The sequence below is a fragment of the Arvicola amphibius genome, chromosome 10 (genome assembly GCF_903992535.2).
Source record: "Arvicola amphibius chromosome 10, mArvAmp1.2, whole genome shotgun sequence".
NCBI classification, from domain to species: Eukaryota; Metazoa; Chordata; class Mammalia; order Rodentia; family Cricetidae; genus Arvicola; species Arvicola amphibius.
Genome location: NC_052056.1, coordinates 74,461,895 through 74,489,474, shown reverse-complemented (window position 1 = coordinate 74,489,474; position 27,580 = coordinate 74,461,895). Strand labels below are relative to the sequence as shown.

Sequence of the window (27,580 nt, the reverse complement as noted above, 5' to 3'; positions counted from 1 at the left end):
TTTGGCAAAATCCTGGAATGTTGCAGAGGGGATGGGAGGTCTTTCACCAATGATTCAACAAAATATTGTAAATTCTAGTACAGGGAATTTTACTTTAAGGCAATATATATATATATATATATATATATATATATATATATATATGATGCTGTCTTACTGTCTTATCCCCACCACCACAATACCTGATGACTATTTAAATTCCTTTCATATGAGTGCATATTTTATGAACCTTTTTTAGAAATAGTTTTCCACATGACATTTCAGGAGGTCTTTAATGTTAGATGTCCCTCCATATCATACTTTTCTCTCCTATACCCTTCTTCATTTAATCAGGACCAACACTGTCATGTTGGACCATGTACCAACCAGCCTTTCCTATTCTCCCTTGCTCTTACTGCTTGATTTATAATTAGTTCCCTGTTTCTCAAGAAGTTCACTTTTTGTGATGACTGCAATTTTGATGCAGTATATAATTAATTTAATAAGAAAATCATCTGACAATACTCAGCATTTTCATCACGGAACAAGATTATACTCTGATAACTCACCTTTAAGTTAAAAAGTGAACTAGTTTATTCATAATGCAAAGCATGTTTATATGACATTCTATGTTGTTTATTTCTAGAGCATTTTCTATAATGTTACTGAGTCATACATGGATCCCTTTGTGGTATCTAAGTTATGGTCACTTATATATCAGAGAAGTGTGTAGACTTTATAAGTTGCTTTTGCATTCAGCCACTTCTTTCTCGTGGTAGTTCAATGACTCCTTAACTCATTCCTTCAGGTTTCTCTGTTGATTGACTGGAATTTTACCAGGAATTTGTATCCCCAAGCCTATTTCAGTAGACCTGACTATCCAGAATCTGTGAACTATTGTAAATGATAAAAGAATAACTTGAAGTTTGTCCTTGTTTCTGACTCAAATGTTTTGCCTTAAGTATGGATAAAAATATGTAATTTTTAAAAGAATTACTGACTGGGGAAGTTTCCTTCCAATATTAAAGGAAGAATGATTGCTTTTCTTACTAATAAACAATGGTTAGGTTTATGCTCATAATATATTTAAAAATACCTTATGTATGTACCAGTCTTTAACCAGTCGCAATTGTCATGTTGATGGAATTGACAGTAGAGGACAAGAAGGAAAAAAATAAAATGGTAGCCTCAACACACTGAATAATCTTCTATTGTAAAGTAATAATCTTGGAGAGCTGAAGAGATGGCTCAGTGATTAAGGGAGTGTACTACTCTGATAGAAGACCCAAGTTTAGTTTCCAGGAGCCACATTGGGTGTATAACAATGGCCAATAATCCTAGCTCCAGAATATCTGATACCTTCTTCTGGTCTCTAAGGGCACTAAATTTACACAGAGAAAGCCCATAAGCCTACATATTCATAAAGTTTTTTTTATTAATTTAAAAACTGAGAGATAAAATTTCAACAAAACCTAAGGATTCTTGTCAACATGAGTCTTTGATGTTAGTCATTGTGTTTTGAGTGTTTTAGTGGCATGTTGTACTGTGTTGACTAACAAAAATTATGTTGATACAATGAGATGAAAATATTCTGGGATGACTTCCAGCTCTATACTAAAAATTGCAAAGAAGCCATTACAAAGGATCAATTTTCAGGGAAATATTTGGTTGGAAAATATTGAATTTAAGGTTCCTATAGAACATTCATGAAGAAATAATATTGCTGAATTAGTAGCAAAAAGAAAGAATGGGACAATCACAGATTACTGGGTGAATTTGCATAGTGCACAATGCAAGTCATATTCAGTAATAACATGAAGAGGACAGGGCAGGTACTATGCTTATGATGGTCTTAGACTGAACAGTGTATGTTGATCAAAGGGAAAGGAAAGATAATAGTTAGAATGTTGGAAGTTTCAAACACAAAGGAGAGGAAAATGATGGGAAAGAGAGGGTTCTTTAAAACACAAGAGATGCTGCTGAATTATAGAATTGCTTGAGAGTAGGTTATTTTTGTCTTTTGTGCAAGATGTTCCAGGAAACTATGAAGGTGAAAGTCAGAGTGACCTACTCATGTACCAAAAGGAAAAACAAATAGATGGGTGCTTTGTTGTCATCCTTGGGTTCTTGGGTGTATGTATATACAAAGATACGTATGTATGTGTGTGTATGGATAAACAGAATGGTGAACAGATACTGTATTCTGATAAACCACTTAAGAATGAAGTGCAGATGAGCTATAGCTCCGTAAGTAGAAAATCGAAGGAAATTCTCTCTGGGGGAAGTTTCATAAAGCAAGAGTGGTCCTGTATCCTTGGTTCCAAAGAAGAAGGTGACTAATTGGGACTATACAAATTTTTGAGCAACAGCATCTCAGTCTATAAAATAAGGCCAAAACAACTGGACTTTATGTCACTCAACAAAGTCACCTGAAATAATGTTCCCCTCAAGATGTCTTTGGGATCTTCTATATTGCTGTCATGATTGATAATATCAGGTACACATGGTGTGGGAGCAATTCCATGGGAGTGCCTGCCTGAGAAGAACACAAGCTTTTGGAAAGGATTACCATCCACCTATCCTCAAGTGAGGTCACAGCCCCACCCATTAGAGCCAGCTAATGTTTTGACCCAGCCCAGCTGCCAGAGAACAGGCCCAGGTGCTGGCCCCACAGGTTTTGGTTTGAGTCTCAATCACTGTGGTATGTTTTCGGCAGCGGAACCCAGCTCACCGTCCTAGGTAAGTGGCTTTAATTCTCTTTCCTATTCAGCCCAGCCTGTGTTGTCTTAGAACGATCTGTTTTTTTCTCTCTGAAAACTTCTCATCTTCACTCCTCTTAACTTAAGGACTGAATCCTTAGCCTTCTTCATGGTGACTAGGGGAGATGGGCAATCAGGAGAAACCTGAAAGAAGGGCCAGCAGATCATAAGCAGATGGCCTCAGATTCTAATAAATATGTTGTGATCTCATGGGCTTCAGTTAGGGTCTGATCAGAGTCAAGGGTTCCATCCTTGTTCTCAGACAGATTAATCATTGGGAATCATCAACTGGGTCAAAGAATGGGCACTAGGACTTTGTCAGAGCCCACAATATCTTCTTAGGGTGTGAGAGGTTGGATCTACATATGTAAGGGTAGCTTTCAGGGTCTAAGATTAACAAAGTGGGAAACACACAAGCATAGTGAAGGAGTAAGTTTGTAATTGTCTTCAGTTATCTGACCATTTACTGAGCTACTGAGGTCCTATAGACAAGAGACAGTATTTATTAGTAGGATAACCAAATCCTGGTCATTTCAAGATTAGCTGGGATTCTGTCTATAAAGTCCCTTAATACTGGGTTATCATGCCTTGTGTTTTCATTGTCAGCTTCTTTAAATGGCATATAAAACTTAGGAGGTCGGGAATGAGGGACAAACTGGGGGTTTCAGAATACTTCCTGACCATCAGGGAAGGAAACTGTTTCTGTGAGCAAGTGACTGTTACGCTTTTGCCTCCGAGGGGATAAAACCTCCAGAACATGGCCAGGGTAACAGATATGGTAGTCAGGTCAAAATAAGCAGGAGTCGCTAAAACCCTATAGTAGCCTTAGATCTTCTTTGGACAGATCAGACTACTCAGTGAAAGTGCTAAGTAGATTAATGTGGGGACTCTGCTGTACAAGATTACAGGAGGCTCAGTGCCTCTAGGTGCTGGGGACAAAGAATGGGTCTCCTCACTTAGTTAAAATGCAATCTTCAGAGCGAGGTGGAATGTAGCTTATTCACCAGAGAGCTCTGACCACCACAAAAATAAAGAGGAGACAGCTGGGCTAGAGAAGGTGATTCGATATGGGGCAAATTCCAAGTTAGATTATAGACAATACGGTGGAGAGAACACAGTCATACCTACTGATAATTGGGGGCAGAGAGGAGGAGTCCAGTTCATGTAACTTGGGAGGATATCCTGGAAAAAACTGACTACTAAGAAGACTATTCACTGAGGCTCAAAGGGGCAGATGAGAAAGTTGCAGGTGAATAAGATGGCAAATGGGAAGAGTCACTGAGATTTGATAGTTTTTATTTTGTCTCTTGAATCAATTCCCCTCTTTTATTCACACAGGTCAGCCCAAATCCCCTCCCAAAGTCACAGTGTTTCCTCCTTCACCTGAGGAGCTCCAGACGAACAAAGCCACACTGGTGTGTCTGATCAACGACTTCTCCCCGCGTACTGTAACAGTGGCTTGGGAGGCAGATGGTGTACCTATCACTCAGGGTGTGCAGACTACAAAATCCACCAAAGAAAGCAAAAACTACATGGCCAGCAGCTATCTAAGTTTGACAGCGGACCAGTGGAAATCTTACAAGAGCGTTTCCTGCCAAGTTACTCATGAAGGGAGTCTTGTGGAGAAGAGTTTGTCCCCTGCACAGTGTAGCTAGGAGCCTAGACTTCTCCTGAGCCTGGGAAGTGTGGAGCTAGGGGACCCAGGATGAGGGTCTCTTCTCTATACTAGGGAATCCAGGCTTCTCTTTTACCTACTGAATATTCAATAAAAGATCATTAGCTAATCAGAGGTACTGCCTTGTCCATTTGTTCTCATTATATATTCAATTTTGAATCCTTTGAACCTGCAATGTGGGGAGGTGGGATCAGGTTCCCAGTGAAAAATTAGTTTTCCTTCAAAACATTCAGAGTGTATCACCCTAAAAGTGACATTTCCCTTGCTCTGCACTGTTGTCTGATCCCTGCCATGCAGGGACATTCATTTAAAATGCATCTCAGGTAAACTATCATGTCTCAGGCTAAACAATTAATATTATATAGCAAGTCCTCAAATGTATGAAATCCTGCAATGAACTTAGTAAATTTTATTATATAATTCAAAACATTGATGTTAACGGCCCGCTATACTTGGGCATGATATGGGATAATCACTCAAGCAAAATAATAGCATCCAATGAGAAATAATGGATCCAAATGATCCCAGAAGGGTGCCAAATAATGTTTCAAAGGAAGTGATTTCAGAGTCAAATTCTAGACTACTCAAGGTCATGTCAGGTGAGGTCAAGGAAGACAGAGTGTGACCTGTGAGTTAAACTTATGTCAGTTCCTTGGGTAGACTTAGGTCTTTACTGGCCCAAATCCTCTCATGTGCATAAGCACACCAGTGTGTTCTTCAGTTTAGTATCAACCACACTCTTTGAAATTGGTCATCAGCCTTTAGTGGTCCAGCCTCTGTCCATGTCAGTAAATATTTAGTGTGTTCGGGACATGGGGACTCTATAGCTCATAATCTGTATAAACCCTGATTATATCCAGAACTCGGGTGAATCAGACAGTCCAACATGACAGTCTTCATAGCTAGAAATATTATTCAACAATGAAGCAGAGTGACAGATGACAATAAAAAGCTTAATTGCAGGTCGCCAAATCCCCGTTTCTGAACTAGGAAGTACCTGTGGGATTTGTGCAACATGGCAGCTTTTCATTGCTATGGCATGATAAAGTCTGTGCCCAATAGTTGTAAGTGAAGATCCTGAGTACTCTCACAGAAATATTCCTTGATGGGGACAGTGCCAACACTCATCCAGACCCAGATATTGTTCATAGACTCACTTCCTCATCCTTTTGTTCAAGATTCACTGACAAATTTGAGCACAAAAGTTAGGAAACTCAGAAATAGTACTGTTCCCATGTTCCCACCAAGTAGCCTGTAACTATCCTTGCACCTGGATTTTGATAAGACTCCTCCCTTATATCATGTTATGAAAGCACATTCCAGAAGTTGTATCTTGTCAACTATGATAATATTTCTGGGTTTACAAAGAGAAAGTACAGATATCATATCAAACTTCAAAAGAAGTTATTGATTATTTCTTCATGTAATATAACAGTCAAGTTGTCATTACATGACTACATGACATGACCCTACAGTGTTTAGTAATGTATTATTGGTAAGGATTTCACCACATGAAGGAAGATGAGATGTGTATGAAGCTGATGGTTGTGTGTGTTCTCCACCTGTTCTATTCTGCAGGGCCCCAGATCCCTCTTCATTCTTTGCCAGGCAGAAGCTGCAGAAACTGAGTTAATGGTCCCAAGACTTTGCATAGACTTAAAGCTTGCTTCCTTGAGCTGTCACCAAGGGATCCTCTCTATTAATTCTTACCCTGAATAGAGCTTTTTGAAAAAGGCTGTGGAAGTTTTATGGATGACTTTCTGGCAAGGATATCTCAGAGGACAAATGGGATCCTGGGAAGAAAGTTCTTGCACAAAGATCATCACATGCCCAGAATCATCAAGGACTACATACATCATAGCTGAAACTGGAAGATAAAGTGCTTGCAGGGTTTTTGCATGAGCCTATATCACAGTGTTGGGTGTTTGGCGGAGGCACCAAATTGACTGTCCTAGGTAAGTGACCCTTTTTTTCTTCTGTTGCTGTAATTTTCAAGGTTTGAGATGATTTTTTGTAGTGGACTATTTCTCATTCTCTATTCTACTTCATGCTTCAGCTTCTCTCTTGCTTCTCTAGATTCTGTGCCTCACCTCAAATGATTCCCTGTGACCTTTCATATCTAATCTCATAGTCAGGGGGACAAAAAAGATAAATCTCAAGGTCTTTCTGTCATTCTGTTGGAGTATGCAGTGCTCTGATAATTACTTCAGTGTGCCACTATCTATGAGTGTGGATCTTTCTGGTAAAATTGTGAGGGGTAAAGTAAATTGTTACCTTATTGAGAAGGAAGAACAGAGGGAGAGAGGAGAGAGAGAGAGAGAGAGAGAGAGAGGAGAGAGAGAGAGAGAGAGAGAGAGAGAGAGAGAGTTGAATTAGGAGACTGTATAATACTCAACAATGAGGCTGGTAAATAACTTGTCAGATTTCAGATAAACTAGCCATTGGAACTCAGGATCCAGTTCATAAGACAGGCAGGAGATAGAAAGGATTCCAAATCTTCCAGGGAATGTAATGAACAGAGCAGTAACCTATCTAGAGCTCAGGGATTTTAGTAAGAAGAAAGAGAAGGGATCTCAGGACACAGGAAGTCAAGAGAAGAGAGACTGAAGATGTGATTGGGAAGTTGTGTTCCTGGGTCTCTCTAAGACATTGCTTAGAAAACAGAGCAATTTCATTCATATAGATCTCGTCTTGATGCATAAAAATAAAACACCACATCCAGAAAGGGGAATCTTGTCTCATTCTGCAGAATTAGAAACAGTTCAAGCAGATACATACCTTGCTGAGCAGAAATCACAGACCTAGGGGCCATGATTTGGATGAAAATAAATGCCTACCTATAAAGTTTAGTCTGAGCAGAGGTTTTTCATCAGAACTGTCCTCAGAGTGGGACAGGTGGACAGTAGACATCTATAAAAAGCAGAGAGGATACAAGGGCAGGGACATAAAGGTTGGGTGTCTGTGTTGAAGGTCAGAGTCCAGTGAAGTGTGGCACAAATATGGGGTACATAATTCCTATGTACACAGGGAGTATATGAAAGAAATGTATATCCCAGTTTCTGTATTCCATTCAAATATAGTCACTAAACTCAGGACATGCTAACACTACCTCGAGGATTTCCCAAAGATTTCTTCTGACCTTCTCTTTCTTCACCCTGCAGGTCAGCCCAAGTCTCAACCTTCAGTCACCTTGTTTCCACCTTCTCCTGAGGAGCTCAAGACCAGCAAGGCCACACTGGTGTGTATGATCAACGACTTTTACCCTGGTGATTTGGCAGTGAGCTGGAAAGCAGATGGTACAACTATCACCCAGGGTGTGAAGACAAGTAACCCTTCCAAACAGGGCAACAAGTACTTGGCTACCAGCTTCCTGACTTTGACAGAAGATGCATGGAAATCTAAAAACAGAGTCAGCTGTGAGGTCACTCATGAAGGGATAAAAGTGGAGAAGAGTTTGTCCCCTGCAATGTGTTCCTAGGCCTTCCAATATTCATCTTACCCATAGAAACTGGGATTAGAATAATGCACAAATACTGCTCTTGCCTATCATAGCCCTTCTCCCTGCTCCTGAAATGCAAAATAAAATATCCATTCTCAACCTGAAATTCTACTTTACTAGTTTTTTTTAGTTGTATATTTCACTGGTATTCACAGTAGTGTGGGAATTTACTGGAACCCCTTGGTTTGTAACTGGGGTGATACCCTGCATAATCACCCTAGGTAGTATCTGCTCCATGCAGACACAATTTCCCACCTCTCCTCTGGACCTTTGATCATACCATACAATTTTCCAGTGTGAATGTAATAGATTTCCCTAATTTCACTCTTTAATAGCCCTAATCATATGTCACCTCCATTTCTAAAAATCTATTGGTGCCTAAATAGATTTTCCTTAAAATTATAATTTGGAGTCTGGGGCAGTTTTATTATATGCTATCTCAGTTTCTATTACTCAAGTCAAAATGAATAGATAGTATTAGGAAATTGAAAGTTTATTACAATCAGTACAGAGAAGTAAAATCAGGCTAAAGATAGAGCATTGAGGTGTTCATGAAGGTTGCAGTATGGCTGTAGTCAGCCTTGATAGGTATATGAACTAAAAGAAACAAGACATGATATCCAACCCAAATGCTGTCAGAGGCATTCAGTGCTGGATATGAGAAACTTTGACATGTTTCCAATTCAGAACTAGATTTTGGGATTTGCCATTCATCAGGGCTGAAGGTTCTAAGTATGACTAAATACCTAGGTATCATACAGAGAACAAGACTATCCTAGAATCCCAATTGTTTTCTAAAGAAAATGAGGAGAAGGGGGGAGGGAGCGCTTAGAGATGAATGGATATGGAGATAAGGAGGATCAGGGGGGCGTGAAGAAGAAGAAACTGTGATCAGAAAGTTATATGTATTTTTAAAAAAAGAAAAAGAAAATCAAATCAGGTTAGGGATAGAGCATGAGTAGAGTTGTTAAGGATTGGAGCCTGGACATGGTCGTTTTGAGTATAAACCTTGTAAAAAGTCAACTTAGGAATGACCCCAAAATTAGCACTCAGGAACTCTGATTGTCAAATAAAAGATGTTTCAAAGTTGAATTCATGAGTAAACTCAAGTCATGCAAAGACAAAGTGAGGTGAGTGTGGTTTGAGAATTGTCAGCAAGACCAGGTGTTCAGGAAGTCTCAGCTGGGCCACATGCTTCTCCACAACACTGTCCTTTCATGTTTAATTTCATCTAGTGTGGGCATCAGACTGATGTCATGCATAATTCTTAGCACAAGTCTGCCTTCCTTGGTTTAATATTATCCAGCTTGGTTAGACCATCATGATCAGGTCCAGAGTGCAACATTGTCTAGTTCTCAAAAGGGACATGGCATCTATCTGCACCAGAGCTCCTTTTTCAACCTATCAACTCGGGGACATAGTTAGAAAATCAGAAGACATACTCAGTAATGGAACAGCATGACAGAGAAGGGGAAAGTAAGGTTTGATTCTGGTTACAACAATCCAAATTCCAGCCTCTGAGACAAAAACTTTCCAAACATGTATATTACAATATTTGTCTGATTCTAGTTTACAGAAATAATTTCTGTGACCCAAAGTCACAGATTACTTCAGGTAGGAAAGATATTGAAATGAAGCTGAATATCATGCTATCTCAATGTTCTAGGCTGTTAGAACACTGCCACCATAACAGTTGCTCTACTGAGGAAAAGGCCAGAATTCACTGAGTCCCATCTGCTACCAAGAGACAAGACTCATCCTTTTGTTCCATGCTTTATTACAGACAATACTGAACATCAGGAAGAGAGGCATGTCAATCAACTCATTAATTAGTCACTGAATAATTTATTACACTATTTTAATTGACCTTTGACAACGTAATGCTCCTCTTATGTAATATTCTGAAGTAGATCTTGACAGGTTGTTTCTATGTGTATGTATTCCACCACAGTTATGCATCAATAATAACTAAATTGTCCACAAAATGAACTCTAAGAAGAAATTATGGATAATCTTTCACATCAGAAAACAGTAATTTTATCATCACATACCCATCACTATCATAGACTCAAAGTGTTTTGCATGCTTTCATTATACCATCTTGTTTCTTTATCTATATACATCAGAAAGATGGAATGTGTTTCTTTTTTATTAAAAATTTTCCACAGGGCAGGAAACACTTACTACTTTTGGACAGGAAAGGGAGGGGGAGTGGAGGGGGGAGGGGGTAAATGGGAGGCAGGGAGGAGGCAGAAATTTTTAATAAAAATAAAAAAAATATTTCCATCTCTTCCCCTCCTCCCACTTCCCTCCCCTACCCTCCACCCATACCCCACTCCCTCCCTCTCCAGTCCAAAGAGCAGTCAGGGTTCCCTACACTATGGGAAGTCCAAGGTCCTCCCACTCCCCCCAGGTCCAGGAAGGTGAATATCAACTAACCCGTGTCTTTTGTTTGGAGAGTTGAAAACATGAATATTTGTAGCTAATATTAAAAAAGTGTTTGCTGGCCCTCATATTTTTTACCCCACGTCCTTATTTTATTTTGTGTTTCACTGGGCAGTCTCCCTACTCATTTTCCATAATTACAGCTCCATTTCTACATCTTTAGAAAATTAGAAGATAGTTTCAAATAGTCATGATACATGAGTATATTCTTGACTGTTGAAAACCCTGAGATCCACAGTTTACTCTGATTCCCATCCCGCCGGAGGGTATAGGAAAAGAGCTGCTGATCCTAGGATTCTGTTGTTCTTCTCATAGCCCAATATCTTCCTAAGTTGTTGGTGGTAGCAGCTTGCTAGATTTGATGGAGACATCCCAATTAGAGCTGTGTTTTTCCATGCTTTGTACTCTTTCTCTCTGTGTCATGACTGACCACGAGTCTTTGTAGTTGTTCCCATCTACTGCATGGGGAAACTTCTCTGATGAAGGCTGAATAAAGTACCATCTAGGGGTATTGCTGAATGTGATTAGGAGTCATTTTACTGATTCATTTTTAGACCAATAGTATTTGTTATCACCCTAGGTCTTTGGGATATCTAGTCTCTGATTTTTGATAAGTCAAGCAGTGTCGGGTATGGTTCAATATTGGAGTAGACCTTAAGCCAAAACAGACATGGGTTAATTACTACTATAAGGTTTGTGCCATCATTGCCCTAACATATTTTCCAGTCAGGACATACTGAACCAAAGGTTTTTATGGTTAGGTTGGTGTTTATGCTATTCTTTTAGTAGTTGTTCCATGTCAAAACACTAGAACATGGGGATAAAAGTTCTATGTCTTCAGCAAATCAAGATTTTCATGTTCAGTGACTTGTATGGATGCTGTCTTCAGCAGTAAGGACTTGCTATCAATTTGTGAAGAGCTACCTCTAGGTTTGGTAACTTTCTGACATCATAAATTTTACTCTCTCTATTCTTCTTGCAAGACAATGCATTCTGGGAGTTAACCACTAGTTTTGCTTTTGCAAAACCTCTTTTTTTGTGGGAAATAGCAAGGTATCTATAGGATATCTATTGTAAAATTAGTGAGGTAATTCAATCCCCCAAAAGTTGTGACTTTGTATGTTTTTGTTTGTTTTATCCTTAGAAACCCTTTACTAACAATATATTGGTACCATATTCTGAATACCTCAAGTCTCAGAGATTGTTCTGGCCAATATCCATGGTCCTGAATTGTTTGAGCATCTCCATGGGACCCTTTAGGCCAACAACTCATTTGGATGACACTTTTCACCTGTTTTTTTTTATTCAAAACTAGACAACACATTGCACAAACTGCCTCACAATCTGTTTTACAAACAAAAAACTCTTTTAAAGGAAATAAATATGTAACTAGGTGGTAGTAGTGCATACCTTTAATCCCTTGGGAGGCAGAGGCAAGCAGATCTCTGTGAGTTTAATGCCAGCCTAGTCTACAAGAGTTAGTTCCTGGAAATCCAGGGCTGTTAAACAGAGAAACCATGTCTCAAAAAAACCCAAAAAACAAAAAAGAAAAGAAATATATGAAAAGTTTTTAATATAATCACATAAATGTAGGAATAGATTGTCCACTTTAATCATTTCAAATGATGCAGAACTTACAGATGTAGTTTCCAGTGGAACATTAAACCTGATCACCCTTTCATTATTTGGGCTTGGACCCTAGGCCTTACATATGGTAAGTCAGTGTTTTATCTCTGGGTTTCATCTTCAACTGTATGCTTCACTTTTATTTTTAGAAAGTGTTTTGGTGTAGTAAGGAGGCTGCTAGTTAGTTACCAGTTACTTAGCCCTGAAATAATCACACAGAAACTCTATTAATTAAATCACTGCTTTGCCCATTAGCTCAAGCTTCTTATTGGCTAATTCTTACATATTAATTTAAGTCATTTCTATTAATCTGTGTATCACCACATGACTAGGGCTTGCCAGCTAATGGTCCAGTGTCTGTTTCCAATGGAGCTACATAGCTTCTCGCTGACTTGGCTTCCTTTCTCCCAGCATTTCTTTTAGTTTTCCCCGCCTACCTAAGTTCTGCCCCACTACAGGTCCAAAGCAGTTTCCTTTTTCATTAATGGTAATCACAACATACAGGGAGGAATCCCACATCATTTTGGTACATTGCTTAAGATGGACTTGAACTCCAGCTTTAGCTTTAGCTTCTAATGAATCTGCACTACAGGCATGCAATGCCATACTCAGCTGTGACTCTCTTAAGAATTAAACACTAACATCTTGAGGATATACTATTGTCTTTTTCTTAGTAAGTCCCAACTTTATTTAATTATTCCTAGCCTTTAATTCTTTTTCTGCTTGGTGAATCAAGATCCCTGTTACTTCTGAGAAGAGGACTCTGAAAAGAACTCCCAGTGCACAAGGCCATAAATACCAAGTGCAATGCTAGTGACATCTGAACTGTTGTCCAGGTTCTTGATGTTTCACCCAAACTCAGGCTCCATTCTTCATAGCAAGATGTGTTCCTATGTCCCTGTAGAAACCACTTGTAAAGACCTACAATCAAAGATCCTTTGTTTTGCCTAAGTAAGATGTCAATAAAAATGGTTCTAAATCTGCTCAGTTCCCATAGAATCCAAACTAGCTTTAATCAATATTGTAATGAGTGGAAGTTTCCTTTAATGATGATTTTGATTTTAAGGGACCTGACAAACTCTAGAGAGTCTGGTTTACCTTTAAAAATATACTTTTCTTTCCCAGGCTTCCTGTACCCTAACAGCCCCTAGATGCTGTCATGGGATTCAGCTTGGTTGCTCTTATTTTCTCAGTCAGAAAAACACAATTGTTCCCTCTCTTCTCTTTAGGCTTTTTGTTTTGGAACCTAAGTATGCTTTAACATCCTCAACTAATGATTTGGACTTGTTACTCTTTTTCTTCCCTGCCACAATGTGGGTGACCTCTGTGCCAGCTTACCTCTTCCTTTCTCCAACTTTGGGTATCTTCAAGATGTGCAGATGATTGTGTTGGCTTTTTCCTTTTAAACTCTAGTAAGTTGTTCTCAATCTTCTGCTTATGCCTGTTCTTAAATTCTTTTTTTTATTATTTTTTATTTTTTTTCTCATGTTTTTTTTATATTTAAGAATTTCCATCTCCTCCCCTCCTCCTCCCCCTTCCCTCCGCTCCTCCTCCCCCTTCCATCCCCTCCATCTCCCCCCTTCCCTCCCCTTTCCTCCACCCATACCTCCCCTCCCTCCCTCTCAAGGCCAAGGAGCCATCAGGGTTCCCCACTCTATGCTAAGTCCAAGGTCCTCCCAACTCCCCCCAGGTCCAGGAAGGTGATCGACCAAGCTGAGAAGGCTCCCACAGAGCCCGTCCATGCAGAAGAATCAGAGCCCAGCGCCAATGTCCTTTGCTTCTCAGTCAGCCCCCGCTGTTGGCCACATTCAGAGAGACGGGTTTGGTCGCATGATCCATCAGTCCCATTCCAACTGGAGTTGGTGATCTCCCTTTAGTTCTGTCCCACCGTCTCCATGAGTGAACGCACCCCTCACGTTCCTGACTTTCTCCCTCATGTTCTCTCTCCTTCTGCTCCTCATCAGGACCTTGGGAGCTCAGTCCAGTGCTCCAATGTGGGGCTCAGTCACCTTCCCCATCTGTCGCCAGCTGGAGGTTCCCTCACGGTCCTGACTTTCTTTCTCATGTTCTCCCTCCTTCTGCTCCTCGTCAGGACCTTGGGAGCTCAGTCCGGTGCTCCAATGTGGGGCTCTGTCATTTTCTTCATCTATCGTCAGGTGGAGGTTCTATGGTGATATGCAAGAAATTCATCAGTATGGCTATAGGAACTGGCCTTTTCAGGCTCCCTCTCCTCAGCTGCCCAAGGAACTAACTGGGGGCGTCTCCCTGGAAACCTGGGAACCCCTCTAGGGTCAAGTCTCTTGACAACCCTCAGTGGCTCCTTAAATTAAGATATATGCTTCCCTGCTCCCATATCCACCCTTCCTATATCCCAAGCACCCCATTCCTCCGAGCTCCCCCTGTTCTCCCCTTCACATTTTTCTCTCCCCATCTTCCCTTGGCCCAGTCTCGCCCAACCCTCAAGTTCCCAATTTTGCCTGGCGATCGTGTCTACTTCCAATATCCAGGAGGATTACTATATCTTTTTTTGGGAGTTCACCTTCTATTATCTTCTCAAGGATCCCAAATTTATAGGCTCGATGTCCTTTAATTATGGCTAGAAAACCGATTATGAGTGAGTACATCCCCTTAAATTCTTAAATAATGAGATTAAAAACCCTAAGAGGGTAAAACAATCTCCCAGTGTCATATGGCTCTGCTGGGACACCTCAATATTTCTGGTAATGTAACAATACGTTCCTGTATTCTTCAATCAGCACATAAAATGGACCCATAAATATCCCCCTGGGTAGCATCAATGTCTTTCCTAACAACACTTCTACAAAGTCCCTAACGACCAGATAATTCCGAAAATTGCACATAAGATCTCTGTGAGGTGATCTAGGAAAATTCCACTCCTCAGGGACACAAGCACAGGAACATGATTCACAGTTACCTGGTCAGAGTCACTGAGGGGCCTGAAAAGTCACATTGTAATTGAAGACTATAAACCTATTTTTTTCTAGAAATTCCACAGAATTCCTCTATAGAACAACCTAAGATTAGAGACCTTTCTTTAGGCAGTATGACCTAAGCTCTTTATTTTGGGGGGCATTTTCAGTTTATTCCTGATGTTCTGGCACCATCTATTTCCCCCTGATATTGTGCCGCACACATATCTGTGACTTGTCTCAATCTGAAAGTCCTCCTGTTTTTATCTCTTTAGTGCTCAGATTAGAAGACAGAAGAAAAAATATGGCTCAAGAACCTTGACCACTGACTGAGGAAAGGCCAATGTCCACAACCCTTAAACATATGCCTTCATCTGTGTAGAAAACAAAAGAAATACATAGGTAAATCCCAACAAGCTCAGCAATTCTGTAGGCCCGAGACACTCAAGAGCAGTGATCATATGGAAGCATCCAAACAGGTGAGCCTGTTCTTAGGTAGACAAAGGTAGAGGAACCCCAGAGCAGACCCAGGGGTTAATATGTCTTTCCTGAGTACCTGTTATGTACCAAGTCTACAGCAACTACGGGCCAAGCAGGAGTCATCTGTCTTAGAGTTAAGAAATCTTAGAGAATAATTAATAATAAGAATAATAATTAATAATAAGAATAATAAAGAAACCTTAAAGAGAAATAAATAAATGTAAGGGGTAAATGCATAATGTCATGTAGGACACAGGTAATCATTTTGTGGATAAAAAATTGTGTATGTAATGACTGTAATAAAAATACCAACTAGGGCTTCTCAAGGGTGAACATTCCAATAGCCAAAAGTAAGAAGGAGCTAGAGAGCCCCACTCTTGTTACCTATGCTTAGTTTCATTTTGCTTTCTGTTCAGATGAAATGATATAATAGACATTCATTTCTTCTATAAAATGGGGAGGAGATAAGATAAAAATAACAATGAGATTCTCATTATTATCCCAGACACAAAACTCCCAGATTCCACATTGTTCTCATCTTTATTATAGTTGATTCAACTTCTGTGAAAAAAGGTCTTAAGACACTGTTGTATTTTATCCACAGAGCTCTTCATTTAGTTCTTGTCTGTCTCACCACCCAGGGATTTTATAAGCTTCATATATATGATTTTAGTTATGTGCCCAGCCACAAAAATAGCATCCCTAAGGAAGGGTCAAGACCTATGAGAACAGATGATTCTTTTTCTAAGTGTTAATCAGCTACTATCTCAATATTCTGACTACCTAAGGCCTGAGAAAAGGTGCTGAGGGCAAAAAGTGGTTTAGTGAAGAGTCATGAACCCATTTTCCAGCTGGAACTGTAACCAGGGCCCTGTCCTAATGCAGCCCACAGAGATGAAAGCACCTGGTGCTAGGCCTGGGCCCGGGTGGAGTTTCTGAGCTAATTTTGGCCTCTGAGATTCTTAGTTTCATTAGGCCAGCTTCACTGAATCAGGCCTACAGGGAACACAGATGGTGTCGAAGGGTTGGTCCATGTTTAACTGAGGTTTCAGCAGCACAAGAACAACAACCAAACATGTAACCAGCAAAGTATCCATTATCCATGGCTTTTTCTTTCATGCAGGATATCACTCCAGTTGTGTGAGAAGTGCCTCCACTTTACTCTCTACCGAACATACCGACCCAGGAGTCTGAAGAAGTTTTGTGCTCAGTCTAGCTATGGACATAATCTAGTGTCCCCAACTAGTGCTCACACATATTTCATTCAAGTCCCATTCTGGAAAGATCCTATGCTCTAGAAGCTTTCACTATAGGATAAACCTACAATGTGAATGATATACTGGAGGTCACATGTGGTGGAAGCAACAGTCTAGAGCAGGGCCCAGAGCTTTACCCTAAGACTACAAGGCAAAAGGATACAGGGCATCTTGAATGATTGGCATGACCAGAGGAATATGGAGTGACTAATAAGCACCGTCTTGATCTGCAGCTAAAGCAGTGCATTCAGAATAACTGGAGCATTCTGGTTATTTTCCCCACCTTCACCTGTCTCTCACTATCCCTGGCCTACCATGCTGCTCTCCATACAGGAAGTACCTAAACACTGTACTATGGCTGTGTGATGCTTAGAAGTAGGCCATACATGGTACGGAAAAGAGAGGAGACTGGAGGTATAAGCCCTATCTCTACAAGGAAAGATAATTCAACACAGACAGTTAAAATCTGCATAGAGGGACTGAGCAGGTACAATTTGAGGCAGGTCCAGGGAAGAAGTCAGTTTAAGAGGTTTGGCTGCTGATAAGGGGCTAGATGTCTGGAATGTGACTTCTAGTTTGGGACAAGGACCAGAGGGTCAAGGACTGGTGACTGCAAAGTCTAAAGGTCAAGATCTGGAGGCCATAAACAACTTCACTCTGGTCGTATATACCATATTGAAAGGCATCAGTTTCCTAAGCATTATTGTTTTAAAGCTATTTAGAAACACATAGACACTAGAAATCAGAACAAGCATTCAGAAATTTTGTAAAGCCAAAATCTAGGAACTTTATCCCAGTGCAGAGAAATCCCTAGAATAAGTAGGTGTTCCTCCCTGTATTCCAGCCCAGGGACTTTCACCATTAGCAGGAAAATGTATTCATCAGAGTAAGATTATTCTCTTCCATGGAATGGACTCTCCCATACAGAAGGATTTATATCCATCATTACAAAGCATAACCCCACTTTAGAGGTGCATAGGTTAACCAGCTAAGACACAAGACATTGATGAGAAACTGAACTGCAGGCACTATGGTTAGCCATTCACCAAAAGCTGAGTGGTGGGAGACAGCAGCAACGAGTCTAGGAGAGTCCAGAGATCTCTTCTTTCTGAGGAAGACTCCAATTAACACATAAGGATGACTGCTACCTGCTCAGTTTTCAAGAGTTCTTCACCTTGAACAAATAACTTCCCCTCTTTGGACCTCAGATTCCCTGTTTGTACTAGGGTATGATCATCTCCTTGACGATGTGGACTTGGAGATTAATAGAGAAGACGCCTAGAGTCTCTGATCAATGGCAATCCTCACTACTACCCAGTATTACTCTCATCAACATATCACGTACTATCAGTAGTATCCAGCTACTATTATTATCTCCTGAGATCTTATGCAGGCCTGCCTTGTTTGTTTGTTTTTGTGTTTTTGTTTTGGCCCTAGATTGATAATTTCTTTTCACTGGAGCTTCAACATTATCATCTGTCCAATAAGCAATTGAATGTAAATCCATAAATATAAATGATCTGGGAAGCAATAGATTTTCTGTATGATGGAGCTGACCAGGAAAATAGGTTCTGAATTTGGGAAAGCAAAAATGCCTAAGTGTGGCATATGGTAAGAAAGCAGTATAAGCTCTGAGTGGGGTTGGGGAAGGAAGGATGGACCTAGTTGCTTTACTAAGCCCACTATGACTGCAGCTGGCCACCCTTGAGAATCCACAAGCTAAAATTAGTCCTGTGTTGACTGAAACAAGAACTCATAGTCTCAGAAAAAGAGAAATAATGAGAAGTGAAACAAAGTTCGTGACCAGCAAGGCATGACAAACAGGATCAGGTGTGTCATCAGAGGGGCAAGAGCCAGTTTGGGGAATAGAGATGAGGGTTGTGTAGCTCACAGTTAAGGGCAACAGAGGCCACCTCACACCTCATTTCTACTTTCAGTCAGATTCTTAGGGCTTGATGCTGTTCCCTAGCTGCCTCTGCACACTGAAGCTCAGCCTTGAATACTAGAATCCTAAAGGAACATGGCTCAAAGAGCTTCATAATCAGGCAGTGGTGGTCTTGTGGGTTATATGAAAACTGAAAAGTGGCAAACTTGGGTAGAACTCTAGAGTCAGAGCCCAAGTCTCTGGCCAGAACAGAAATGGGTGATTGAGTGAGCAATCACAGGAAGTCTCACTTCTTCAGACTCTGTAGTTCAGAGGCACATGATCCACCCAATCCAGCTGTTCAGGCATCCCGACTTTGCACCTTATGGCTACAAGGTTGTAAACACCCTGCCTGGGACAGAAATGTTGCCTTTGTCATTTAATCATAGAGCTATCACAGGATCAGCACATGAAAACACATGGACAAGTGCATTTGAAGAGGGAACTGGAATAGATGCCTAGTATATATGCTGTGCCAATATCTTTGAAGAAGTACCCTGACAGGTGCCAACAGAAGGGAATAGTTTCTCACAGACCCAGGACAAGAAGATCTTACTCTTGCTTAACAACATGATTTTTTTAATAAAGAATAGTCTGAGAGATCCACACCAACATGCTCTCAAAGTGTTTTCCAGTAGAAATTTGGCCCTTTATGCTTTCCCATATTTTGTGATTTTTCAGTGAATGACTACAGGCATTACAACTATGGAACAAATGAATGGGCAGATGTAAGAAACAAGATTCTCTACAAATTCTGCCTGAGATGACCGTAAAATATATTTAACATCATATACCAAGTATTATTTCAAAGATATCCAAAGATGTGAGCAGAGGATATGGAGAGAAGATTATAGTTACAACCATTGCAGGCTGTAGGCAGTAGGGTTGCATGAAATGGGATACCTAAATTAGCTTGGTCTACATAACAAGATTAATCTTGCACACATATATAAATATAGCTATGGGTATATATATGTCTGTGTCGGGATCTATGCTTATTGACTATATGTATAGGAATTCACTTGTGGGGACAGTAATGTTTTTGTTTGCTCATATGAGTTTTCTTTTGTAACAATGACAAAATATTTATTTTTAATTATGAAAACTGTTGTGGACACAAAAAGGTATTTATTCCAATTCAATTAACATTCAACAAATGCCCATTGTCTGCCTGTCATAATCCTTCCAGGATTATGTACAGGATTTGAGATTGTACTGAAGTAGAAAGAGAACAATTCATCTCCATTGATAAGCACTATAACTGTTGGAACATACACAAAAAAGAGGATTTTATAAAATACATATGGACATTTTTTCCTCTAAATCTTCATTTCTTGTCATAAACTGTGAAGCTGAAACAAAATGGTAGCCATAAACAAAGACACAAAACTGGGAGAAGAGATTACAGAAGTTTTAACTACCTGGACATAGGCATCGGCAAAAAGAATTAATGCTAAACAATCCAAGTCAAGTTGAAATAAGAACAAAGGCTACTGCCAAAATAGAAAAATAGCAGCAATTGTACAACAAATCCTTTTACCTTTCATTTAGTCAGCACTGGGAAGAAAACCAAAGATGTTACACTTAGTGGGTAAGCACTCTACCGCAGAGCTGCATCTCCAGTCTTTCTGTGTTTTTATTTTTGAGACAATATTTCACTAAGGTTGCCAGATGTTTTCCAGGCCATCTGAAGTTACTAGCTTGTATTAGTAGGCCTGACAGCTTCAGCAATTCCTACAAATAATTTAAAACTTCTTCATACACTTTGAAACAACACCTGCTAACATGGATTTAGAGAAAAGGGATAACTTATTTGTTGCTGTTAAGAGTGTATTTGTATATACAATGAAAATTAGTGTGCATGTTCCTCAAAAAGCTAGAACTAGATCTACCATATAATCCACCTATAACATTCTTGAGCATATACCAAAACATCTCTCTATTTGACTACAGAGATACCTGCTTATCAGTGTTTAATGCTGCTCTCTTCAAAATAGCCAAGAAATGGAAATGGCCTAGACACTCAATAGTGCATGAATGGATGATGAAAATGTGCTGCATATAGGCATGGACTATCACTCAGTTGTTAAGAAAATAAAATTGTGGAATTCATATGGATTGAGCTAGAAACAATTTTTCCGAGAGATAAACCAGACCCAGAAATACTAGCATAACATCCTTGCAAAATGTGTGTTATCTCATGTGTGGTTGTTAAGATATATGTGTGTTATTTAGAGTACCCACAGAATTTAAGAAATTAGTAAAGGACCTTTGTTGAGGATCTTTCAATGGAGGGGAATAGAATACAATTGTGTAAAGGGTTAAAGTGGAATAATGAAATGGGAAGATTTAACTCAAGTTTGGGGATAGGGAGGCAAGGAAGTTGAAGGAATAGGGGGAATGATAAAAACATTAATGACAACACACACACACACACACACACATATATATATATACATATACATACATACATACATATATATATATATATATATATATATATATATATATATATATATAGAGAGAGAGAGAGAGAGAGAGAGAGAGAGAGAGAGAGAGAGAAGAGGAGAGGTGGGGGGAAACACAGAAAGAGAAAGATTCAATGGAATTACACTACAACTTGATGTCAATCCCCATAGTAGACACCACAGGTTAAAATATCTAGCTCTAGGGATAGAAGACCTCTTCTGGAATTTGTGGCTAGTGACCCTGAAACTTAGATGCATAGATTTTGAAACCTTACAGACTATCCTTCACCTTGATGATAAAACCCTATTGCTAAAGATATTGCATTCTTTAATCTTACAACATGGGGAACTCAAGCTGGTACTTACCTGGAAACTTCATCTCTTACAGGATAGCTTTCATTGTTCTGTTCATGCTACCAGAGAATCAACATAATTCTCAGTCTGGTCTAGCTGTGAACTCCATTATCTGTGATAAGAACTATCCTGTGAAGATATATCCACTGGTGCAGTAGTGGAACAAATGGCATGGAATTAGAAAATCTCTTTCTGTCCATATTTAGACTCAGCAAAGTGCATCCTATTCCTTGCACCTTTATCCAGAACAAGAACCTGTGACCAGGCAAGTCACTGTTCCCAGTAAAGAAACTACTATTGCTACTCTGCTAAACATACCTAGTGTTAAACCAACCCCTAAATTATTTACCCTTATGTCTTGACCTTTATCAGAGAAGCTTCTGTTTGACAATTAACAGAAACTCATAACTGGTCAAGATGCACAGAATAATAGACTACAGAGGTCTCCGACCCAAATGTGACATTTATTTCACACCCCTGAACCCAAGGATCAGAGATCATTGTAGAAGGAGTAGAAAGACTGTTAAAGCCAGAGGTGGTGGTTAGCTAAAAGGATAATGTTGTTTATTTGCTTGTTTGGGTTTTTTTGGAATGAAAAGTGCTGTTGTATTTATGAACTCATATTGGTTGTCATGTGACAGCATGTAGAAGAACTGTGCAAACTCCAGTCAGACAAACTACCATCGTGGCAGTATTAAATGGATACAAAGTCCTGCTTCTTGCTGAGGAGCTACTGGTAACTGATAATTGTTGGAAAGTTTTCTTTTTAGGTGTAATCCTGGCAAGTCAATCATGCTCAAATGGATGTTTACACTCAAGAGTATGTAGACAACATTAATGGAATTTGGTGCATTAAAAATAAATAAAATTGTTCACCTGGTCCTGGTTTAACTTTGGTATATGGTACTTATCTTAAAAAGTGTCCATTTCTTTTACATTTTTCAATTTTGTGGTATACATGCTTTTGTAGTAAGATCTAATGATTCTCTGAATTTCCTCTGTGTCTGTGGTTATGTCCCCCTTTTCATTTCTAATCTTATTAATTTGTGTGTTCTCTCTCTGTCGTTTGATTAGTTTGGCTAGGGGTTTGTCAATCTTGTTGATTTTCTCCAAGAACCAGCTTTTTGTTTCATTGATTCTTTGGATTGTTTTCTGTGTTTCTATTTTGTTGATTCAGCCCTCAGTTTGATAATTTCCAGTCTTCTACTCTTCCTAGGTGAGTCTGCTTCTTTCTTTTCTAGAGCTTTCAGGTGTGCTGTTAAGTCTCCAATGTTTGCTTTCTCCATTTTTTAAGTGGGCACTTAGTGCTACGAATTTTCCTCTTAGCACTGCTTTCATAGTGTCCCATAGGTTTGAGTAAAAATAAATAAATAAATAAAATTTGATGGATAAAAATGAGGACTTCTCTGGAAAAGTTGGGGGATAAGCATAAGTATAATGAAAATATAATGTAAGAAATACTAAAATAATCAATGAAATATTTTTTTTTGGTTTTTCAAGACAGGGTTTCTCTGCAGCTTTAGAGCCTGTCCTGGAACTAGCTCTTGTAGACCAGGCTGGCCTCGAACTCACAGAGATCTGCCTGCCTCTGCCTCCCGAGTGCTGGGATTAAAGGTGTGCGCCTGAAAAGTAAAGATACCATTATCCACAGTGAATTAAATTAAGATTTTACTCAGGAAACTATCACCATAGTCCTCCAAAGGTTATTTGAACTGATGTATAACAATGTACAAGCATCTGGTGTCCTGAGATTCTCCCCATTCTCAAAGAGAGACATACACTGAACTGACAGGTTTTCCTTTCTCTTGCCTAGAACAGGTTTATCTGGGGTGAGCAGTTCCTGGCAGAGGACACGAATTGTATAGATCAGAGAGGTAATGGGAAATCATCAACCTTTATTCTGAACTTGTCTTTTAATCTTGTTATCAAAGAGGTTTTGATAGTAAATAGTTGCTGAGAGAAAGAGGTAGCACCTAGTAGCAAAAACATGTTGACATAGTCTCCCAAGGGACCAGCCAAGTGCTATTTCAGGAACTGATGCTAACAGTAAACAAACAATAAACAGGGGCTGAAAAAGAAGTCAAGATTGTTACACAGGTGTGAGAGACCCTAATGACTGAGGATCTTGCCTGTGATACTTCAGAAAGGGAATCACCAGCCTTAGGAGAGATTTGTCTTTCTTTGAAAGAGGTGTTGGTTGCCTCTGATGACCACAAACTCCAGACCCAGTTGAAGGATCCAGACAAAGATGAGGCTCAGGAATACAGCTGTGAAACCAGACCAAGGAAATCAGCTTGTTCATTTTCTCACTTCCTCTAAGAGCAGGAATCACTGGTCTTAGTTTTCATTTCAAGATAATAAAGTGCTCACTTTACAGAGCATGAGAAAAACAGAAAGCACAAACAAGAGAAAACATAAACATGCAGAGGAGCCATGGATTATTTTTTCCACATGTTCCTTTGGCTATAGTTATGAGTGATAACCAATTTCAAAGGAGCAAATGAAATGCTTTTGAAAGATGTAGAAAGCAGTGATAGTGGTAGTGATAGTTGCACAGTTCTGTGAATATACTGAATGTAACTGGGGTGTTCACATAAGGACGGTAATGTGATGGGATGTGGATCCCTCTGTTAGCCACTGAGGCTAAGTACACACAGGCCTTTGGAAACCCCTGAGTTAATATTCTCTTTCATCCTCTATTTACTTTTTTTATTTATTAAAAAGTTCCACCTCCTCCCCTCCTCCCATTTTCCTCCTACTTTCTCTACTCCCTCTCCCTCTCTCTCTGCAGTCCTAAGAGCAGTCAGGATTTCCTGCCCTGTGGAAAGTCCAAGGTCCTCACCCCTCCATCCAGGTCTGGGAAGGTGAGGATCCAAACAGACTAAGCTCCAACAAGGCCAGTCCATGCAGTAGAATCAAAACTCAGTGCCATTGTCCTTGGCTTCCCAGTCAGTCCTCATTGTCAGCCACATTCAGAGTCCAGTTTGATCACATGCTCCATCAGTCCCAGTCGAGGTGGCCACGGTGAGCTCCCATTAGATCAGTCCCACTGTCTTAGTAGGTGGATGCACCCCTCGCGGTCCTGACTTCCTTGCTCATGTTCTCCCTCCTTCTGCTCCTCATTTGGACCTCAGTCCAGTGCTCCAATGTGGGTCTCTGTCTCTATCTCCATCCATCGCCAGATGAAGGTTCTATGGTGATATACAAGATACTCATCAGTGTGACAATAGGATAAGGCCAGTTCAGGCTCCCTCTCCTCTGCTGCCCACAGAACTAGTTGGGGAAATCCCCTTGGACTCCTGGGAACCCCTCTAGAGCCAAGACTCTAGCCAACCCTAAGTGGCTCCCTTGGTTAGAATAGCTTCTGAAGGGGAAGCCTAGCCCAAAACCTTGTTTTGTAAGGCGTGTCCCCCTTGGTCTAAAGGTGTGTCCCCCTTGGTCTAAAGGCGTGTCCCTCTTAGGCATGTCCCTCTTAGGCGTGTCCCCCTTAGGCTAATATTGACTTATAAAATCTTGCGGGCCTGCGGCCGCCTGCTCTTTGTTTTCCTGCCCTCCTCGCTGGAACCTTGGATTTGTAAGTTCCCTTTCCTTTCCTTTATTAAAACTGACTTATATATATTAAAGCTTGTCTGGTGAATCATAACTGCCAATCAACCACGCACCTTCATTTGGCGCCCAACGTGGGGCATTTGGGAGCCTTCAGCTCCAGTTCCCACACTGTGTGGCAGGGATTCGGCCTTGGGCTCTTGATTGCTTCAGAGCAGTTTCCCAGACTAGCCTGTCCCAGCCCCGCTTGTACGGAGCAAAGGACGTGTGTGTGCGCGCGCGCGCGGGTGACTCAGTCCGAGCTCGCTAACCCCTCAGGCAGCACCAGTCCCGGCTGAGTTCGGCCTGGGCCCTGACCTGCCAGAGACTAGCTAGGTACTGCCTGGAGTCCCAACATTCGAAGCTCTGCCCTGTTACTTGCAGACTCGGTTTTTGGTCCCGAGCCTGTTAATTGCCCTAGCGACCATACTGGCAGGGAACGGTCATTTTCAGGCTAAAAATTTTCTTTTTGCTTAAAAAAAAAATGTCTGACCTATCACCGTTGAAAGCTTCTGCAATCTATTTAATTATACTATGGTAGGAAACTATTACAGGATCACATATGATATTCCATAACTTGGATTGCTTTATAGGGCTTGCCAATTTTTCTCATTATTTGGTTTCTCCCTTACATGGTTTGTGCAAAATAGAAAATGATAAGTCCTTACAGACATGAAACCAGGATTCTTAGGACCAGAGGTTGATGATGCTTAAGAAAGGGCACAACTGTTTTTTGAGTGACAACTTCTAAGTCGGTCGAGGTATCTTGCAACAAAAACAATTCAGACTGACACAAGAAAGAGTTTGAAGGTTCTCAAGGAAGGAATAGGGCTTTTGTCTGATATGACTCGGTCAATGAGCAAAATTTAGACAAACTACAGTCTGATATTAAGGAGAGGACTCATTGTGCGGAGGAGAGAACAGCTGATTTGGATCGTAAACTTCAGTCCCTGTCTGAAACATATCAGAGAGAATTAAAACTGCTGAATGTGAAAATCGGACTTTGTCTAAAGGATATGACAGATTGGCTGACAGATTGTCAATACAAGAAGGCACCAATTCATGCCCTGAAATTCTATCCAAGGATGAGATACTAACTCTACTGGACAAACTTCATGTTTTGGAATCCTCCATGAAGGCCTTGGAGCATAATTCTGGACAGGAGAATCCAGGCTTACAGCAAGGCAATAGTAAGCAGATTAGAAAAGATTGAGGAATTAAATTATTTAGAACAGGAGCAAACGGTTACAAAGGCGAAATTTAACTCCGTCAATGAGTAAAACTCTCCGGGATAATTTCCATAAAGTTCTACCTGCCTTTCCAATAGTAACGTCAGAAAAGGTGACTGGTTCCAAAAACCCTAAGTCATCAAGGAATATACATGGGAACCCGTCCTGTATGAATGATCTCAAAGAAATTAAACAAGCCCATTATGAACTTTGGGCTACATTCGTCCTTTGTTAGAGAGATGCTCAAAACTTGGTCTATAAGCAATAAGGCAACGCTCCCATGATTGGGTACAATTAGTATCAGCTGTTCTAGAGAGTGGGTCACAATTAAATTGGAAATGCATGTTCAGACAAGAGGCTAAACTTTTAGAACAGCAGGAAAGAGCAAAGGGAATTGAGATCTCCCTAGATCAAATTCTAGGTGAAGGACTTTTCTCCGATCCTCTGGAACAAGGAATTATGATGAACACACCTTATCCATAGTACTACAGCAGCCTTAAAGGCTTGGGGACAGGGTTCATCAGATCCCAGGACAGAGACTGGAATCATATATCAGAGTTAAACAGGGTCAGAGAGAACCCTTTAGTGATTTTTTTACAAAGGCTAACTAAAGCTGTACAGATAGGATATCTGACCCAAAAGCAAGACGTATAATAATTGAGTCTTTGGCTATGAGAATGCCAATGTGGAGTGTAAAAGGATCCTGGGGCCTTTTAAAGATGAGATCAGCTGCCCTTGGACAAATGGGTCTTACATACACATGAATGTTGAATATTTGACTATGGCACTGAAGCATGGGTTAGATAGAAGAAGCAATTCTAAATGCAAATAAGGAGACATCAAGTTACCAAATGTTTTAATTGTGGCAAGATGGGACATATTAAAGGAATTGCAGACAACGGATTTTCAGACATATAATAATAACAATAATAATAATAACAATAATAATAATAATAATAAGCCTCTTCTAGAAATAACAGACGTAGGAGGACTCAGCCTTCAGGTATATGTAGGAGATGTGGAAAAGGCAGACACTGGACAAATGAGTGCAGGTCAACAAGAGATAGACAAGGCAACCTGTTGCCACTGGGAAACTCAATGGGGGGCCTCTCGCAGTCATTTCCAGTTACTGCCGAGAACATGCCTCGTCAAGAAAATTAGAAAGCCCCATGCCTGCTGTTAAAAGCAAAAATGGCCTGAAAGATGAGTTACGTGTATTTTGGCAGGCTTTTATAAATGAACAAAGACCAAAGTTAAGAGTGTGTGTAAATGGCGTTTTTATTACTGGCCTACTGGACACAGATGCGGATGTATGTAAGTATCATTACTCCAGAATCTTGGCATCCGTATTGGCCTCTTCAGGATGTAAAT

At 40.2% G+C, this 27,580-nt stretch overlaps 1 protein-coding gene across 1 annotated transcript in view; it reads left to right on the top strand.

Annotated features, from left to right (window-relative positions):
- The window catches only part of LOC119824576 (immunoglobulin lambda-1 light chain-like), a 432,885-nt gene extending 428,360 nt beyond the window's left edge, over nt 1-4,525 (top strand). The window contains exons 5-6 of the mRNA XM_038344783.1: nt 2,684-2,718; nt 4,077-4,525. Coding sequence (XP_038200711.1) covers nt 2,684-2,718; nt 4,077-4,393 — 352 coding nt within the window. The 3' untranslated portion in view covers nt 4,394-4,525. The remainder of the gene's footprint in view (nt 1-2,683; nt 2,719-4,076) is intronic.
- Nucleotides 4,526-27,580: the final 23,055 nt, after the last annotated feature.